Below are 20033 nucleotides of genomic sequence, written 5' to 3'. Positions count from 1 at the left end.
AGGTTGGTTGGATCACTTCGTAGTCGTTTGTGCATGTTTGAAGGTCTATCTGCAAGTATTGCAGTTTTTTCTCAAGTAACTTTTCATGGGGAAGTACTAACTCTGGTCAACTAAAGCTGCCAACATGTCTGCCATTGTAAAAGACACAGGCACAAAGCCCAGTTTCTTACACTTAAAAGCACTATTGACAAATTTACGGTAGTTTATAGCTGGCTAATGTTATTTTTCAGTTATACTGAGTAACACAATCAAATGTTTTTGGAAGAGATGTTTAATGCTGATAATAGTGAATCCAAATATAAAAGAGGTCTCTAAGGCATGAATGTAATGTCTTGATTATAAGTTTAAATTACTTTTTTATAGCTAGAGCTAGGATATCTGGTGGCTAATCAGAATGAAGCCTGATGTTATGCCCTACCACCTCTTTCTCTCTTTCTCACATATATCACTTAAACTCATAGGCCTTGATTTCATAGAAGGTTAAGTGTATTTGGGTTCTTACTAAGAAAAAAAAATGTTAAGCACTTTACAGAACAGGAATGGATTTATACATTATCTTAAAAGTTAAGCATGCGATGAGGTGTTTTGCTGAATCATGGCTTTTTTCCCTCTGGACCAGCCTGTAAACAACGTGGCATGAAGCAGCTGGTTCTAGCAAAAAATACAAGAACAGTATGGTCAAGTAGAAGGTATTTATCCTTTTCCAACTCTGCAAAAAGAAGTTAAATTGGTATTTTAAACCTGAAACTGATTCTTTGGGTGCTTTAACATGTAGATATGAGCGGAAAGTACAGCACTTCAGAGTTCAAGGAATGTTTTCTGTTTTCCAGCTTTAGATTTAATGGTTGTGGTTCAATGAATTGGCCTCAAATCCTGCCTCTCCCTCCCTCCCTCCCTCCCCCACTGTGTATTAGTCACTGTGGCTGTGATTTGGTGTAGTCCTTTGGTGTATGCGCTAAAGCTCTGCTAATTTCAGCAGGAGTTTCAGGTGCTTGTGAGTTTTGCTGAATCAGGGACTTCAATTATGCCTTGGACCATGCTTAAGCAAATAATCCCAGAGACTTCACCATAGGATATTTTAAACAGTCTGCTGACACAGACCCTGCGAGTAGTGCCTGTCTCCACTGAAAGCAAGTTCGGAGCAAGTAGTGTAATCAGGCAGCTCAGCACATGGATCGCGACTGGTTCCAAGAAATCCTGCCAATGCTGACAATAAATTTGATCAGCTTATGCACAGCCAAGGTTAATCACGTAGGGTGTTGTGTCATCAGCACTGGAAAACTGCTGACGTCTGTAATGAGAAGTTTATAGAGGCAGAAGTTAGAAATTAAGAAAGCAAATGTTTTCCCTTTGAGGAAAGAAAATAAAGTGCTCACTGTAAGTTACATGTTAAAATGGACATCTGCTCAGGTGTGAACGTGGACTCCCAGGGTGAAAAGGAAGGACAGTCTTTCACATTTAACAGAGAAGTAGACAGCAACTGAGTGCTGATCAGACATTTGTAGTATAGGTGCCTAGGTTTGGTTTTGGTGGCAGGAGGATAACATTTGTGGTACCTGGAAGAACTACTCACCCAAGCTGTGAAGGAAAAGTATGTTGACGATAACTGTGCTGATAATTTAAACAATGAACATGCAGAAGTGGGAGGTGGGGGAGGAAGGCCTTTTACCAAAACAGACGTGGCAAGCTCTTTATTTAAGTGTAACTAAAATATGGTTTATTCCATAAAAAGCTTTTATCATCTGGGTCTTGGACACAATTTAGGACTTGCCATGTTAAACAAGTCCAGAGGGTTGGAGGGTGTGATGTTAGTGCTTATGCTTTTCTTTTTCCTTTGTCTCCTTTAAAAAGGAGAGCATTGGCTTCGGGGAAAGGGAGGAGTGAAATACTCAGTTTCCTTGCCTTGTAGGCAAACTAGATGGGAGCCACAGAGGGAGGATCATCCATGGAAGAACTGGAAGTATATCAGCACTATTATAAGGGAAAGCAGTAATTCTGGAGTAGATACCGATACCAGTGCTAGATATCAGCTGCAAGAAGGACTGGAAATAATCTGACAAAATTACTGACGCATCCTCTATTGACTGAAAGGTTTATGGTGATGGGATGTACTAAAGATGTGAAAATTAAGGCAAGTGTCTAACTTGTGCTTGCTAATGTCCGTGAAAAAGACTTGCATCTCAAATGGTGCTGTGAAAAGAAGTTAGAACCTGTATAATTTCAAAGTCTTATCTTCCAAAGGAAGATACATGGATGAAACATATGCTATTAGTATGTGTGTGGCTGTAGTTGCCTTAGTTCAACATTAATGTGTTAATGTAGGTGTTCTTTGGAAAGAACTGAACGTGTTGTAGCAGAATACTTGGATTTTCAAGAAAACAGAACTATAGAATGGATCTGTAATTTGGGTTGATGGTATCTTTTTTTTGCCTAGAAACTATTCTATTAAGTTGTGCATGCTTTGTGCAATGTATCTATCTGTTAGAAGTATATCGAGAAAATTCTTTCTTAGAAACAATTATGTTTAAAGACATGAAGAAAACCAACACTGATGTTGTTGCAAGAGAGTTTCAGTCAGATGGTGGACCTGGGATTTGTGTTTTGCATGTTTCAGTTACACACAAGTGGGTCCCCAGGGTGTGGAGGTACTTGGGATGCTGATACCATTAGGGAGAATACCGCAGTGCTGTCTATTTTTTATTTTTGACAGAAGAAGTGAACTAGTAATTTACTTGCCAGGCTGATAAAACACACAGAAATGGTTAGTATTAGCGACAGCTGTGATTTCTCAGCTTGTCTAAAGATCTTCAGATTTATGCTGCTCTTTGAATTATCACCAGTGGAATAGGTACTACGTCCTGTTCTTTATAGCATATCCATTTTATCATCAAATGAATCTCCGCATGGCTGCCCTGCACATGGCAAGTGATGTTCATTAGGAACTGCTACCCAGCAATGGCCTGTCTCTAGCTCACATAAATGTGCCAGCACAGACAGTGCACACTAATTCGGTATACATGGGTTTTCTCATCCCTCAGGGAGCAGTCTGTCTTATCAGAAACAGAATGACCCTCTTGTCAGCGTAACAGATTTATTAACTCGTAAGAATCTTGTTTTGGAACCTCCTTCTGGGTTGTAAAGTTCCAGATGTCAAAATACGAGAGCATGGCAGCAATTATATTTGTTTACAATCTCCCTTCCCCCTCGCCTTTATTGACTGACTTGTCTTTGTAATCATAATTGCTGAGCGTTGCAGGTACAGAACTCTTAGAGCAAAAGACTTCCTTTCACAGCCCAATAACGGAGCTCAGTGCCTTATTTATTTCCCAGTGCATCTTTTTCCCTCACCTCCTTAACAAAGCAGGGCATGTAGATTAGTTAAAGCTGAGAAGGGTGTTGTGACTGGATGTAGCATCCCGGCTAAAATGGGCTATAAAACATTATGCAGAGTTCTGCTGCTAAAAATAGCTATGCATTGAGTTGAGGAAAATGCAAAGAGGCTGGATAAGGTCAGTCAGCAAAGCAACCTGGTTCTTACAAAGGAGAAAATGTACCCGTTGATGGCCCATGTAGTATGAGGAGTTGGAGCCCTGCTGTGTCCTGGATGAGGCCTTCCTGTTCTTTCCTTTTCAGTCTGTTTACTTATTTGTTGTTATCCTCCCCTTTATTCTCTGAACTATTTCCTGCAGGATTGCAGCTTGTTCTTTTCTCTTGCATCATTGTATCTGCAATGTACCAATATGTTGCAAGTAAAATTGCTTGACATGTATTTATCAGATCATTTATTTTTATATATTTAGCAACTTTTGAATCTAAATACACGTTATTACAAAGCACCTTTGCTTTTGCTAAGCATTTGCTTTCTCTGGAAAATTGAAGCCTACCAGTAGTTTAGTAAATATGAGAAGCGTTACTTGAAAAATTGAAAGAAATAGTTATTATCAAACCTGGGATTTTTTGTTTATTTGAAGTGCTCTTCTTTTGGAAACTTCTCTGACCTTCCAATCTAATTTTTTCCAAGTTTCCCATGAAGAATTAATTGACCAACTCTCCTAATAAACCGCTTTGGAAAGGTATTGTCTTTTAAGGCCTGTATCTGGTAATTCAGTTTTTTCAGATGCAGGGTTCTTTCTACTGTAGGGCCTATAAGTGCTTCCATTGGAAAAAAAAGAAAACAAGAGCTGTACAATAAGAGATCTTTCCCAAAGGCTGACAGCGAGGGGAATTGACAACCATTAACCACAGTTAAAGACGGAGAACTGACATTCAGAGGGAAAAAGACACCGAGTGACTTGGCAAGTCTTAAAAGAAATTTGTAGCATGTCTTCTGAATCTCAGCCTGTAAGAACATCCTTTCTCTTAGAAACCTAAATACTCTACTGCTTTAGCATCCTGTTCCCCAGCTACTTGTTTTTCCTTCTTCATATCACTTGGAAAATAAACTTGGACAATAAACTCTAGGAATAGGAGCTGTCATTTGTCTTTGTTCTCCAAAATGCTTGGCATGTTCTCAGTTGTGGGAAACTAAATTATAAACAAAGTATAACCACTTCCTTTTTTTTCTTGTTTGTATAATTTATAAATAGGCTTTATTTAAAAAAAAGGGGGGGGGAGCATCATCAGATGTTATCTTCCTTAAACATTCATATTTCAATGAATTTAATGAGCGTTTGAGAGCCAGATGGCAAACCATATTTTTCAAAAGATTTTAAGGCACATGACAGACAATTCACTCATGTTGACAGGAGCGCTTCACTGAGGTGTCTGCAAAGCAAATGTGTTGCTTGTTACTATTAGAGCAGAATAATTGTTTATGAAAGGCATCCTCAAATTGAACAATGATTTGATGAAGAAAACAGGAATGAGTTCTGCTATGTAAACACTGAGCACTCTGCAGAAAGTGCAGAAATGTTACCGACTTATATAGGTTACCTAAAATAATTATGATCTGAGTGGAAATGCATGATGCAGTGTTGTATTACTCAATGATAGTCACTTAAATCCAGATTGATGCAATCGTGTTTGCAAATCTTCAGCCGGTCAAGCAGTGGTAAATGAGATTTGTGTCTGCTGAAAGAGGTTGGAGAGGGAGAGAGTGATTCTTGTTACCGAAAATAAAGAACAGGATGTAAAGAAATTGGATGAAGAGAAGTTGAACTCTGACAGAAAGGGGCACTTGTCTGCAGAAGCCTGGGGATAATCTACCACTGTAAATGCAGAATACAGTATATTCTATTTGTTCAGTATACAGTGATCTTAAATGATTTAGGTAGATGAGGATAAAAGCAAAACGTGCATTTACAGTATATATGTGAACTGATAGCTATGCCTGTGCTGAAGAAAAACTCGAATCGGGCTTCTGTAGCACCTGTATCAGCCTGTATCACGTGGCTTTGAATCGGTAGAGCTGTTTATTGCTTTGGCATTTTCACAGCCAATATAATTATAGTGTGGTAAAATATGCACCTTATATGTTGATCTCCTAAATTGATTCATTTGTCCCCTCTGCCGTGAATATTTAATTGTCTTTTTTATCAAATGAACAAATGCAAATATATATAATTCATAACAAAATCTTCTGGAACATAGGGGCAATAGCTTGTGCCTTCCTTGGTTTCTGTAAACCACACTTAACCACTTCAATCCCACCACATACAGTTAACAGACCTGTTTTGGTCTAGAAGAATGTATTTGACTTCTGGTAGAATCCTGTAATAAATTGTACTCTTGAAAATCAGAATAGGTATCTATGAGGAATGATTAAATATTGAAGCTGTTGAAATAAAGTATGTATCTTATGTAATCAGCCATTACTTGATCTGACAGTCTAGAGCAAGCAGTAGTTAACAAGAACGCTAATTGTTTCTGATAATTTCTGAAGGAAAATATTAAATATGGTAGGTAAATTGAAAAGTGGTGCAAGCAATCATCTAAATGTCACTTTCCATCTCTAATAACCTACTTCCTACCTCATTAAGCCAGCTGATTGGGTATTGTTATGATTTACTACTTCAATGTTCAATCATTGGAGGGAAATACAACATTAAGGGCTTCTGTCTCCCATATGGAGATGCAGTCTGCTGCTGCTCAGTTAAATACTTGAGCAGGATGAAATGACAAGCAAGTATTTCTATTAGAAGATGAGATATGAGACTAGATTTATTAAGGACAATCTGATAGAGAAAAGTGAATGCTGGGAATTGAGTTCCTTGAAAACTCTCCAAGTATTGCTGTATGTGTTTCAGGCTGCAAAATGGTAACAGCTGTAAAGAATATTGTCTTTGGCATTTCCTATAATACTGGTGAAGATAAAGGAGGTGAGCGATCTATGAGAGATGAGTGATTGTCACTATCACAGTTGCAGTTTATTATGGGCTGTGTTTAACACTTACTGCTGGCAAATCATCAACTGAAGTTTTGCCAGTGTAAGTCCTTATATTTAGGTTCATAGCTATTTACGGTTACGGGGGAATGACTGCATAGTCATAGGCTTCCTGCTTTCTGTCAGTAAGTAGATGTGCCACATTAAGTTGGTATTCCCATACTCAGCAAATCTGTGCCTTGTTAAGGCTAATCTTGCAAACATTTTCATAGTCCTGTAATGAGCAATCCTGCTAAAATAGGTGAAGCCATAAAAATGGCTTAAGGCTTGTTGATATGCCTTCAGTTTCTTGCTTCAAACAGCTTTTGGTCTTTTCGTACACATAAATGTTATGAATTTTGAAACAGATGTTAGGAGGAATCGTGGAAGTATTTCCCTTTCACGTCTCAGGTTGGCTGTATTTCCTGTGGGCTAATTACTGTGTTCATAAATCACAGATTTTGCTTATATAGGTTTTATGATGGGGAGGTGAAGGATCAGCTCATGTTGCTTATTAACTATATGTTTTCCTATTCAATGAGATGTCTACACCGCTGCTCAAGTTTGACATAAAATTTTATCCTATTGAGTTCGGACCAGATTGTTAGGTAAGATCTTTCTATGTTTTTCTTCCCTCTCCTTTCCTTCTTTATTTCTCCCCCTCTTCCCTCAGCATGCTTCTTTTTTTCCCTTCCACAGCAAAAGAAACCTTAAGATACAGTAAATGTAGTTTATTAAATATAAATTTGCAAAGATACAGTAAATTTCTAGAAGGCTGCATCACAGGCCCAAAGCAGGCAATAATTCGGTTGTCCATAACATACGTGAAGATTCAGCACCCAAGGCTGTGATTTGTATTAGGGCCGGGCATACCTTGGCACTAGCTCCATCATAACATGAAGAAAACTTTTTGGCTGTTCACAACTTCATTTTGTTGTTAATTTTAATGCTCAGAGCAGGATTTTGTGTGTTTTTGAACTAAAGCCCAGCTACGTTTTTTGATAAATACTTACCATAAATACTTTTTTTTTTTTTTTTTGTTAGCAATTGTAATAATATCCACACTGGTTGTTATAGGATAAATTATTCCTTGAAATGATTGGCCATAGATATTATTTTGCAGCTTCTATAAATGTGTAGGCAGTGAGACTAGGGATAAGAGTATGCAAGGCAAAATGAGGAGAGTTAAGACTGTTGACACGCAAGTAAAAACTAGACAAATTATGCAAGGCCTTGACTGGACTTTTATGAATAGCATTTGGCTGTTTTTTTAAATGCTGTTCCTGAGGCTACTGATTTTCTCTATCGAGTGCATTAGAGCGTTAAAAAAAAGAAAAAATTGTTTCCAAAAGGACAGGAAGAGCTATTCAGTTATGACCATTCAAGCAATATATTTTTAAGTGTTGTTGTTCCTACAGGTACTACAATAACCATTATTTGTCTTCAGCAAACAATAAGATTTTATAAAATGATCTTCAACCTCTACAGCTGCCTTCAAATGTTTGGGGTGGGGGAAGGAAGGAGGAACTACTTTAAAGACGTTTTAATAAACTGCTTTGCCAGAAAGCAGTAGGCTAGCTAGCTGACCTGATACCTTTAAAAATAAATAAATAGATAAATAAAAGAAAAGCACTTCTGCAAAACGTAGATGTTATTGTACCAGACTTTTACTGGATATTCTTAGCACTTAGAAAATATTCAATATCTCTAAAATATCCTTTCTACACAAAATAGTGGTGATTGCTGGGAGCGGGACAGGTCCTTGTGTGTAGTGTTGTTGACTTTGCTTGTTTTCCAGATTACCTTGCTGAGAGAGGTTGACAGCTCAGCGTGACGCTCTTTGCCTTTTTGAGAAGCTGTCTGAGAGGTGCTGTGCAGCAAGCAGCGAGTTTCCTCCCTGGATGACCGAGCTATTTATTTGCTCGTTGTTCCCAGTCCCTGCTGGTTCAGGCCTGGACTCGTACACTGCGCTGATAGCACTCTGCGGCAGTGCGCCGCTTCAGCCAAGAGCCAGACGCATCAAGGGACGCAAGAGATTTCAAGAGAGCCCTGAAATCTTAGTTTCCATCTGTTTGGCCTGAAGTCCATTGCTATAAGGTAAGAGTGATCAGTGCCTGCAGTCACCAACTCCAGCTGGTCTGTGTGACCAAGCCGAGGCCTCTTTCTTGATGATGCTTTGCAGGGGTTGTTTTCTTTTGATGTGTAAAGTGCTGCATGACAGCATGGGAAGTGAAGCGTTCAATTTAGCAACAGATTAAGCAGCAATAGCACAGGCTTCTCTTTGTTGTCTCCGTGGTGCTACCTTACTTCTCACGAGAAGGTGATCAGCTCAGCCTCTGAGTTAACTTAAACATGGGCCTCATGCTGAAGTGTGAAATCATACTAGCTGTAGTGGGGAAACCTGTTTAGCCAGGAGCATACAAAAACATTAGGTAATTTGCCAAAGCATCTGATTGATGCATACATTCATACATACATATATATATAGATAGATAGATAGATAGATAGATATGTGTATATATCAGAGGGAAGTGTTTTCACAGGGTACTGTGAATAGATTTCTTAAGAAAACATTTGCTTACATATCTGTTGGAAAAGTACAATTAATTGTACAAGAAAACTTCATGTTGGCATGATAAAGTTCATTCTTACAACACCATAAAAATGCAGAGATTTTGGATAGTCTAGAAAAACAAAACAGACTGCAGTGTAATTTTAAAAAAAATCACTAGAAATCAAAAGTATGGTAATTTCACCACTTAAATCTGAGCTGGTGTGGTTGGGCAAAGTCTGCCAGGTTGCAAAATGCTGGAAGGAGAGGGGAGTGTTTTTCTTTCATACAACTTTTTTTTTTTTTTTCCTGAACAAGTTCACCTCAGGCTTTATATCACTTGCCAAGAAGGCTAACGTATCAGAGAGACTTGGGAACTCCAAATATAACTTGTTAGTTACATAATTTTTATATGTGTGTGTGTGTGTGTGTGTGTGTGTGTAAATAAAAATTAGTATCTAGACGTGATTTTTTTCTCCAGTACAAATCACAGATGCTCTCCATCTGATGAAAGGGGTGGGTCAGGCCCTACAGCTGGGAACAGAGTGGGCCAGCAACCTCAGTGGTGAGCTGTCGAAAGTCACAAGGAGCCCTCGTGGTGGTGGTGATCTGTAGTCTAGAGGAGAGCTCTCCTAGAATTAAATATCTAGGCCAGTTATGCTCTTTTTTTATAAGAAGAAATGCATATAGGTAGATTGGCTGTGTGACCTGCCAACCAGATACCATTTGGTCTGGAAAGCAGGAGAGGTCTTTTATTAAATCCTTCACTGGCTTAATTTGATTCCTAGTCCAGGACTCCTGTATCCCAGAAACACAGCCTAATCACCAGACTCGATTATCCTAGAGAAGTAATTTTTAATATGTCAGTTGAAAAGCAAAACAGTTTCATGAATTAACTGTTGATATCAACAGATGTTTAATCCCCAGATTCTTATATCTCTGGGCAGTAATTATCTGGCTGTAGTGTCAAATGTCATTGTGGTTTTAATTTTAATATTTTTCTCTTTTTTCATTAATTTAATTTAATTTGTTGTTGTTGATACAAACTGAAACTGCTTCAGCTTGGTGGTTACAGCACTCTTACTTGATACTGAGAAATTGGAGTTAGTGACCGTGTTTCCAGTAAGACAGAATGGAGATTTGAAAACAAGTTTCTTTTCAGCTGAGTGCTCCAACAAGCTGGCTTTTGGCTAAAATGGGACTAACTCATATGTACAGCCAGTTTTCCAGTTGCTCTGACTCCAGCCTTACACAAGAAAACAGATAATGGTAGGTGTGCTTTTACAAGCAGTATGGAGAACAGTTTTGAAAATGCTGCTGGAGCAACTTCACTCTTTTCTTGTGTGGCTGCTGGGAGATACTTAAGAGCCCATAGAGTTGGGCAGCTATGTGGTTAATAATCAGCATTCAAGTTTCTTTGTAAATCTAGCCTTAAATGTGGTACCAAGAGGAATTTGAAATAGCTGATATAGGGGAACTCAGTTATAGAAATGGCTAGTGACCACTGTTTCGTGATGTTATGCTTTGATTTGCATTTGATGCTCTTGGATGCATTAAATGTCCTTTCATTTGAGGAAAATACGTGGGGTTTTTTTCCTTCCCTGTTAATATAAAAATGCTTGCTTGAAAGCAGCAGCATCTTAGTTATATAGAAGAATGATTGAAATATTTTAAGAAAAGAACAAAAAACTCTCAGAGGAAAGAGTATTTTTAGTGCCTGAATGCATTAGGCTTCATGAAAGACAGTTGTATGATTTTTGTATATTGTGCACAGGCTTCAAAACTGTGTATACATGGTCACATGGAGAACTGTGCAAGAATCATTAGATTGTAATTCCACACTGACAGTAAACCAGGCATAGTAATGGCCAATATTGAACTAGCTGTTACAAACCCAGACATTAAGGTTGGACCACGTCTGTTAGATAAAGTTAATATACCAGAGTGTGCTCTGTGTGTGACATGGTTCCCCAGAAAGGGTGGGAATGAATGTGAGACTGATTCCTCATTCGGATTCCAGCAGCTCATCTTGTTTTAATGGGAATCAGTGTGAGTAAACTGGCTCAGGTTAACTATGTTTAGACTATCTGGTCTCATGATTTAATCAGGTGTCCAGAGGAAGAAGGCTAATGTCACTTTGACAAACACTTGGCTACTTCTGCCCCAAGAACGAACGCACATCTTATTTCAACTACTGAGTCAACGAATAAGAATTGAACAGAATCTTGTCTGAACTTTGGAAAAGATATTTGTCAACTGTAACAGTTTAAAAAAAAAGGGCGGGGGAGAGCAAAACTCCTTCTTACTCTGTCAGCAACATCCTAACAGTACAGCCAAGATCAGCTTTAACTTTCTTAAAAGGATGGGTCAGCTCTCTTGATGAGGACACAGTTCACGGACAGGTTAAGTTGTAATTACTAACATACAATTTCAGGCCTGCTGCTGTCCTCATACTGTATCATGCTCATAGGTATTCTCTCTGTAGTCTACACACCTTCAGAAAACTTGCCATATCACTAAGGACTAATTTTTTCCCCCTCCATGTTATTTTGCTTATCTGTGTTACTTGAACAAAAAGCTGTAATTTTCCCCCTGTAGATACTGACTCTTTGTTATGCTGGAGACCAAAAGTCTTGGTTGGAGACTATTCTGAGACCTAATCTCAGCTCTCTGTGCATTTGTCTTACTCCTCACTGGGGCCTCTGGCTTCTCAGCTTATGGCAGAGACAAAATGTCACTGGATCACAAAATCTCATTGACTCTTGGCAAAATAGTACCAGCTTGCAGAATAAATGTACTTGCTCGAAGGAAGTGATTTTGCAAAACAGAATTTGTTTAAAATAATTTTTTTATTAAGAATATCTGTTTAGCAATGTATTTTTGTCTACATAATAAATGATCCACTGAGAGAAAAAAAATATCCTGTGTTACAAACAGGTGGTGATATTAAACCGTACAGCTTCCCTGGAAACACTCATAATCTGAAATCCTGAGCAACAGCTTTCAAGTCAAAAACAAGAATCTTACCAAGTTATACTCCCACTCAGCTCACAGAAACACCAGTGCAATTTTGACCCTTGTTACTTAATGAAACCTTTTAATAATTTTAATCAAAAATGATTGTACACAAGTTGTGATCAGGTTTATTCTTATTTCTTGGGTATGTGTGAGTCCACAGAAGCTCGTCTAGTACAGCATCTGACATAAAGGTCAGTAACATTACTGTTAAAACATAGGTTTTATGCTAGTTTAATTACATACCATGAAGTTTGATTCCTAAATAGGAAGTCTTACAGCTGTCCCACATTTTGGGTTTATCTACCCTGAAAGCATCCTTTTTAACTATACTATGTCTGTCTTGGAGATATTTTCTGAATGCAGATGATCATATGGCGCCTTCATAGGTCAGGTCAGAGTCGATTTCCCGTGGTGGTGGGGGAACGAAACGCCCGAGAACCCCGAACAATTTAAATTTTAAAAGTATTTTGAAAAGCCTTTTACGAATCCCTCCCTTGCAGGGCGCCACCTTCCTGCGGTGGGGACTATGGACCCTTGCGAGGGCACAGCCCGATCTTCACTTAACTGCGTGGCCGCGCCTTGCGCGGGCGAAAGGGCGGCCTCCGCCATGTCGCCTCGGCGCGGCCGTTGGCACTGCGGCCGTTGGCGTTGCCACCGTGGCGCCGCCACCGTGCACGGACTACGCGTCCCAGCGCCCGCCGCGGCGGGCGGGCTCCCAGCCGGCCCCGCGCCCCGGTCATGTCAGCGGTCTCCATCTTGAGCCCGACCGCCGGCCCCGCTGCATGCCGGGAGCGAGAGTGGCGGAGAGGAGCCCCGCGGCGCGCTGTGAGCCCCTCGCCAAACTCCCCCCCCCCCCATCCGCCGCGCCGCCGCGGGAGGAGGAGGAGGAGAAGCAGAAGCAGAAGCAGAAGCAGGGTTGAGCGCGCAGCCGGGCTGGGCGGCCAGGAGCCCCGCGGCGCCTCCACGGTCACCGGCCGAGCGCCGTCTCCCTCCCTGCCCCGCGGGCGCGCGCCGGTGCGGCGCGGCTTGAGGGCGGGCTGTGCGCTGCCGCCCCCTGGCGGAGCGTGAGGCGGCGGCGGCCCTTAGCCCGCGCGCCGCGACCGTTGCGCGCGGGGCGGGGGCTGAGGGACCCCGTGGGGGGGCGGGGAGGAGGATGATGGCGGGGGTAGGCGTGTTGCCGCGGGGCTTGTGCACCTCTGCCGATGCCGGGTGTCGGAGGAGCGGGGTGGGAGGCGGCCAGGCGCCGAGGTTTCCCTCCCCCGAAAAAGAACCTGCCGAGAGGGGAGAAGCGGTGGCGGGCGGCTGGCGTGTTGAAGGGTGCGCGCCGGGCGGAGGCGTTAGTCTGAGAAACTCCCTGCTGTGCACACGCAGGCAGCCGCCGGCAGTGGCGACGTAGCCGTGGTGGTCGCAGGTGAGGTAGCTTGCTCGGAGGAAGAGGAAAAAACCCGATATAATACTGTTGCAACAGCTAGTCAAGAACCTTCAGGAATCTTTTTGGATAATTCTCTAAAAGAATAGGTCAGTCATGATGGAGAAGGCAGACGGTACTATGTGTTTCTAACAGAAGAGCCGACAGCACGGTATAGGTCAGATGTGCCTCTAGCTGCCTAAGGCAGTAAGTGCTGAAGTTATTTGGGTGCAAGACCTGTTGATCCATCTCTTCCAATCTAACTACGTAATAAAAACTACCCAAAAGGTCAGTCTTTTTGGTAGGGTAGTAGTGCCCATTTTTCTCATAAATAGTGAGTTGTCTTCATGCAGAATATCTTTTTATAGGTGCCCTTTTGGAAGGGCCCCCACCTGAGATGCAGATATTTAGTTCTCTTGCCACGCTTAGGCTGAAAGCCGGTTTACATTTGCCAGTTGGGAAGCAGACACCTGGGTTGATTTCAAGCACTTCTGCTTCCTTGTTATTACAGAGAGGGATCAGCTGCCCTTTCAGGCAATATCACACAAGACCAAAAAAAAATAGTTATGCAGTTATGTAAATTCATGGTGTGCCTCTGTACTTAATATTATGTGCAATTCTAGTTATCACAAATCAAAAATGATATAATAGAACTAAGTAAGGCATGGGATAGGGTGACAGGAGCAATGAGCTTGGACAGGTTTTAAGCAGATATGGGATGGCTTCCATACATGTAAAGGTAGCTAAATAGGCCTGAAAGAGGATAGAGCGGGGGAAGGTGAAATACAGAAGCATAGTCTCTGAAGTTATGAACTGCAAGAAGATAGGAGGAAAAGTGTATAGCATTCTCTAACCAGAAAGCAAATTGAGAACAAAAGCAAGTACTTTCCCACAAATGATGAAACTTGTTGCCCCAGGATATATTGGCGACTGAAAGTATAATTGGGTTCAAAAGAGATTTATTCAGATTTGTGGAAAAGAGGTTCCTTGCTATTAAATGTTACTGTTTGGACTCTGCCTCTGGCTCAGAAAATCACTAAGCTGATTGATTTTTAGAGGTTGCAGAATAAAAGATCGTTCTGTACAGACGTTTTCTTCTTAACACTCTTTCCTAAGCAACTGTCAGGTTTTATCTAAGCTAGCTATTTCATAACCATTTCAGATTTCAATTTTAAAAATCTTTCTTTGAAAGCAGAAACAAAAAGCTAAGACTGGTAATGTAAACCTAATGTTACTGAGTCATGCGCAAGCGATGCATGCTGTTTGGATGTCTTATGTAGATAAGGTGATGTATTAATGTAAGATAATGTCCTGTGCACTCCACTTAGGGTGGAGTGAGACCTTGAGACCAAATGTCTTTAGTACTGAAATAGCGTAAGAACAATATAGTTACAACTACTGTGTTGGCTTTGAATGGTTATCGTGATGCATTAGTGATAAATAACAGCTGAACAGTACATTATGACCTTTAAATACAGAAATCATATTTCATCAACTAATTTGGAGTTACCACAAGACTAGTATTGAAGTGCTAGATTACATGCATAATTTTTATGGCTAGTTCAGAAATACCAATAGAATGTATTAACTTGCATTTATTTGTAGTAGTGGTGTCATATTTGGTTCAGCTGTTTATTTTTTGGTGAAAAAGAAAAGTAATTTTATAATCCATATTATAAAATGCTACAAATTAATGAAAGCTGTGATGTTGGCAAGAACAGTGACTATTATGCTATATTGGGCTTGAAATTCATGTCAGTCACTCCTCTTTGCTTTATTTGCAATTTTTGAATTATATTTGAAGATGGGCAAAGTTTGTGCCATTTTTGGAGGATCACGAGGAATAGGAAAAGCTGTTGCAGAATTACTGGCCCAGAAAGGCTGCCGCCTGGCGATTATTGCTAGAAATCTGGAGGTAGCCCAAACCACTGCACATAATCTTGGTGGTATGTATGCTGCTTTGCAATGCTTTCTTCACTGTCCAGATCTTAGGCAACTTGTAAAAATAGTAAATCATTAGTAGGTCAGTAATAGGTCAAATTAACCTGATTGTTAGCTAGATGCAGATTAAAATAAAGCTGAGAAATTTTTAAAAAGTTGTATCAGTATGATTTGTTTTTCACAGTATATTTTGGGAGAGTTAATTATGTTTCAAGTCATATCTAACAGATCGAGTAGGTGATATTAAGGGAATTGTTCAAGGTCACGCAAGTGAGTTAGTATGAATTGATTCATTCTTGGCTCCTGGCCAGGCCAGAACTGAGACCAGTCTGCCTATGCTGAACTTCAGATTTTAAAAGGCCAAAAATGTAAAACAAGAAATTGTCACATAACTAATCAATACAATACCTGCAAATTGCCCTTGTTCAGTTGAGTTTCTCAAGTTAAAACTAGTCCTATATCTGTTTTTACAATTGAGTTTAGAGATTCTTAAGAAGGTGTATGAATGATGCAAGATCTTTAACTATGGCTATGATGTGGCTTTATTTCAATACAGAAGGACATCTGGCACTTAGCTGTGATGTATCCAGAGAACAAGATGTCCAAAATACTTTTGAAGAGATGCAGAGGAATTTAGGTCCTATTAATTACTTGGTTAATGCAGCTGGGATCAGCAGGTTAGTTGTTAGTTACAAGGTTATATGTAATTCTAGACCACACCATATTTTGGAAGATGCTAAATATAGAAGAGGGCCTTTACCTTTAATAAAAGTATTGTTAATGAGTGCATCTGAAAACAGAATTAAGCATTTGCCAGTATTTTACTTCTAATGGAAGTTGAACACTAGTAGATTTGATGATAACAGCTTTCACCATAGTTTCTGAGTTTGTTCCCTCACTGTTCCTCTTTCCTCACTTCACTCCTTAAAATGGTCCAAAACAATGTGTGATACTTCTTTGCAATAATGGTCTTTGTTATGAGAAGAACAGCTTATCTTTCTTTTTTCTGCTATGTGTAATCCTTGCAGTTTCATAATTTTGAATGCTAGGTTGTATAGAACCACATAATGCCCTGTTACAATTGCATTCACTTGTCAGGTTTTCACATGAGTAAATGTGATTATTGGGTAGTCAACCCAATGAGTAGAACCCATGAGTTCTTTTGTTTTTTGTTTTTGGGGTTTTTTTGGTCCGTTTGTAGGGATGGCTTGTTACTGAGAACGAAGACTGAAGATATGATATCCCAGATTCACACTAACCTTCTGGGAACAATGTTGACGTGCAAAGCTGCTGTAAAAAGTATGATTCAACAACAGGGAGGTGCTATTGTTAACATAGGTAAGTCGCTATTCTAATCCAGTGCCATTATATGTAAATTAGTTTTATAGAAAAGTTTTAGCAGGTGTAACATTGAAATATTATTTTTTTTATAGTTTACTGTTTTCTTTCTGTTTAGTGTAGTATTTTTAGCATTTCTTTGTGAATGCTTATCTCTTATGTAACTTCAGCAACTTAAAAAAACAGCTTGTGTCAGTAATAAACACCTCATTTTATATTTTTTCAGAATTTTATCTTGCTTTATCAACTCTTTCAGCAGCTAAATTTACCCGCTACCAGTTATTAATTAGAATCAAATAGGTGCAGGTGTTTGGGGGAGGTCCTGTGCAAGGATACTTTTTCTAGAAAGCTTTCTGTTTTAATTTCTTGGCACATGCTAGTCAACATATATGTGTGCATTCCACAAAAATCATGCATAGTTGAGCGATTTGCTTATCCTAGCGATAGGCTGTAAAATACATCCACTAGCATACTTTGTATTTGTTTTTTACAATCTCATTTTCATTCTGATTTTAAAACCAAAATGATGAAACTAGTATAAGCATCCAAATCAGTAATTTGATTTTTTCTTCTCTTTGATGTTTCTTTATTTTAGGAAGTATTGTAGGAATTAAAGGCAACTCTGGTCAAAGTGTGTACAGTGCTAGCAAAGCAGGATTAGTTGGATTTTCACGCTCTCTTGCTAAAGAAGTAGCAAGAAAGAAAATTCGAGTCAATGTGGTTGCTCCAGGTTAGTTTATGTGAAGTTACTCAATCTTTGACTGTTGTAGTAACTGATCTGCAAGACTGCTGGATATTTGCTCTCCCCTGAAAGTAACAAGATATTTTCTTTAACTTTTGTAAATAAGTAGTTTTCCTCTCTTTTTTTTCAGTATAAGTATAATGCATTCTTTCAGTGAAAGTTTACTCTTTTGAAGGGAACACTGGGAAATTTGGGGGAGAAGGTCTTCCTGTTCCTCTATCCATTGCTTCCTAATGGCTTTTTTAATTTCTTCTCCTTCAAAACCTGCTATCCTTACAAGTGAAGGATTAGAAATAATTATATGCAGATTGCTAGTTACCCTCCTGTTCTGCTAGAGAGTGCTTATTTGCTATTAGAGAAACATTAAAGACCCTGAGAAGCAGGCATGAAGGCATCCCTGTCTCTCCCTTTTAGTAAAAGGAGAGAATCTGGAAAGAAAGTTCTGTAAAGATGAGGCTATGATTTCACAAGATAATCTTTTCCAGTCTAATAAATCTCTTGAGAGAAAATCTCTTCTGGCTTTCCTGAATTTCTCTACTTGTGGCTGTGTACTCTAGTGCTCAATTTGTGGTAGCTCTGGTGCCTTTAAGACCTCTACATGAACCAGTTCAAATTGTGAACTAGGCAGAAAAAATATTTTTTCTTGTTTAGTGAGTCTACCAGCTCACAGAAGACTCCAGAGCCATCACAAAGGAGCAGGACTGTACAGCAGAAAGCAGAACTGAGACCTACCCCTCTTGGTGGCAAATAGACCTTAGGTCAGATCAGCTCTTTGTGAAGCTGCAGCTTATGTAAAGAGAAATCAACGATGTGGGAAAACTGAATCTCAGTTAATGGAAAATTATAAAGAAATCTTTTTCAAAATTGTGAAGAAATATTCTTCAGATAAGTGTGATGATAGAAATTCTGCAAGTGCTATAATAAGTTATATAATATAATGGAAATACTTGCAAGCTGTAGGTGTTTCTTGCCATAGATTTCATATCAGTTTTTATTGGAACTGTTTTGGCGAAGTGACTGTATTTTGTCTTACAGAAAAGTGATACTAAATATGGGGTTTGGGCCCAAGTCTATAGAGTTACGATTTTTTTTCATAGACTTCTACAGATTCTGCATTTGGATTATTATATCATTGCTTACAAAACTGGAAGACATTGTATTGATTAGGGAAAAGAAATTGTTCTCAGCTATAAAATGGTGTGAACTGACTTCTGCAACTTTGAAGAACGATAGCTGGTGCTGAATTTCGGCTGTAGCTTTCACTGAGGAGGATTCCAGGAAAAGTGAGCTTGAGAAATTTAGTTGGAGATTATGTAACTCTTCAGATTTTCTCCTCTCTTAGGCTTTGTTCACACAGAGATGACTGCTCATTTGGAAGAAGATCAGTTGAAGAAAGCAGTTCCTCTCGGGAGATTTGGAGAGCCTCGTGAAGTTGCACAAGCTGTTGTCTTTCTGCTAGAGTCTCCTTACGTTACAGGGAGTGTTCTAATTGTAGATGGAGGCTTGCAGCTTTTGACTTAAATGCTATATCGAATAAGTGCCATACTGACATGTCATGATGGTGCTTATAAAACATACACTAATCAAAGGTAGGGGGCAAAAAACTTAGCTGAAGATTGACATATGTAATTGACTTGGTACCCTCTAGTCAGAGTGGTAACTCGTAAGTAATAAAGTGCAGCATGTATGTTTAGTTGCCTGAAAAAATCGACAAAGTCTGTGTATGAAACATAAAATTAAAAAAGGTCTGGTTTGGAATGAGGATAGCTTTAAATAATATCTTGATATATCTTAAAAGCACTATATATTTATAAAGTCATGTTTTCCAGTTTGGGGTAGCACGGAGATTATATTCTGAATTATTATGTTACACAAAAATGAATAAAATGTGGAGGCATGTTTACTGGTTGGCAGTTACGATTGCATCAAGTTTATCATGTAGGGAGAGGATTGCGAACTGTTTAATTTTTTATTCTTATCAGTACCTAGAAAATTGGTTTCCTTTTTTGTTTGTTTATAGCTGAAACTACAAAGCTAGAAGCTTCTAGATCTCCAGCATACCTGAATTGCCTTTAGGAGATTTAATAATACATAATGCACTTTTATAAAGACAAAACCTGCTCAGTTCTGTTCTTAAATATGCATACAGTGCTCATGTATTTCAGCAGCGCTTGAGGATATATTGAAGGACTCCTGATTGGTCATTGGAGATGTTGATTTTGTAATATTCTGAGTTCAAACTGAAAATACACTGTGAACTGTGCAGTTGCAGATGTTCCACATAAAAGGTGTGAAAGTAGCTGTGCCTTTTCACTGACTTGAAACATATTTAGAAACAAATAACAATTCCAAAGTGTGAAGTCAAGGTGTATTGCTGTAAATCTTCTTGAAAACTCAGTTCAACTGTGTTGTGCTGATGTTCTTTAATATTTATGTACAGTCAATAAAATAGCCATTTATCTTATTCAAAGCAGCTTTTGAAGCATAGTAATTATTCAACTGTAGACAATCTTGAGTGTTGTTCTTTTGCTGAAATATCACCAAAAGTTTGACCTCAGGCTTTTCAACTGAGATCAAGTACTTTTTGGTAGCTGATGTTTTTATCTTCTCTGAAGAAAACTGTGCGTGGGGCTTAGGACGTTCACTTCTTAGCTCCAGAGTTCATTGCATCATG

The 20033-nt window shown here is 39.3% G+C and overlaps 1 protein-coding gene across 3 annotated transcripts; it reads left to right on the top strand.

Annotated features, from left to right (window-relative positions):
* Positions 1-12631: 12631 nt before the first annotated feature.
* CBR4 (carbonyl reductase 4) lies at positions 12632-19823 on the top strand. 3 transcript variants are annotated; one of them, XM_026122883.2, is made up of 6 exons: positions 12632-12755; positions 15143-15284; positions 15836-15956; positions 16481-16617; positions 17213-17347; positions 18702-19823. In XM_026122883.2, the coding sequence occupies exons 1-6, from the start codon at positions 12669-12671 to the stop codon at positions 18878-18880; spliced, it is 801 nt and encodes a 266-aa protein (XP_025978668.2). In that variant the 5' UTR covers positions 12632-12668; the 3' UTR covers positions 18881-19823. The 3 variants fall into 3 exon arrangements, with proteins under 3 accessions (XP_025978668.2, XP_064367013.1, XP_025978669.1); XM_064510943.1 differs by having other exon boundaries at positions 12740-12755; positions 13495-15284; XM_026122884.2 differs by lacking the exon at positions 12632-12755 and adding an exon at positions 13075-13626.
* The last annotated feature ends 210 nt before the right edge of the window (positions 19824-20033 follow it).

The sequence above is a fragment of the Dromaius novaehollandiae genome, chromosome 4, assembly GCF_036370855.1.
Source record: "Dromaius novaehollandiae isolate bDroNov1 chromosome 4, bDroNov1.hap1, whole genome shotgun sequence".
Classification (NCBI taxonomy): domain Eukaryota; kingdom Metazoa; phylum Chordata; class Aves; order Casuariiformes; family Dromaiidae; genus Dromaius; species Dromaius novaehollandiae.
The sequence above is the reverse complement of the archived record's forward strand: the minus strand, read 5'-3'. Positions and strand labels throughout refer to the sequence as shown.

Excerpts from the sequence above, each read along its gene's own strand:
- CBR4 (XM_026122883.2), top strand. The coding sequence starts at position 12,669 with ATGTCAGCGGTCTCCATCTTGAGCCCGACCGCCGGCCCCGCTGCATGC. Across the intron at positions 15,285-15,835 it reads CACTGCACATAATCTTGGTG|AAGGACATCTGGCACTTAGC; the intron begins GTATGTATGCTG and ends ATTTCAATACAG. Across the intron at positions 15,957-16,480 it reads AATGCAGCTGGGATCAGCAG|GGATGGCTTGTTACTGAGAA; the intron begins GTTAGTTGTTAG and ends GTCCGTTTGTAG.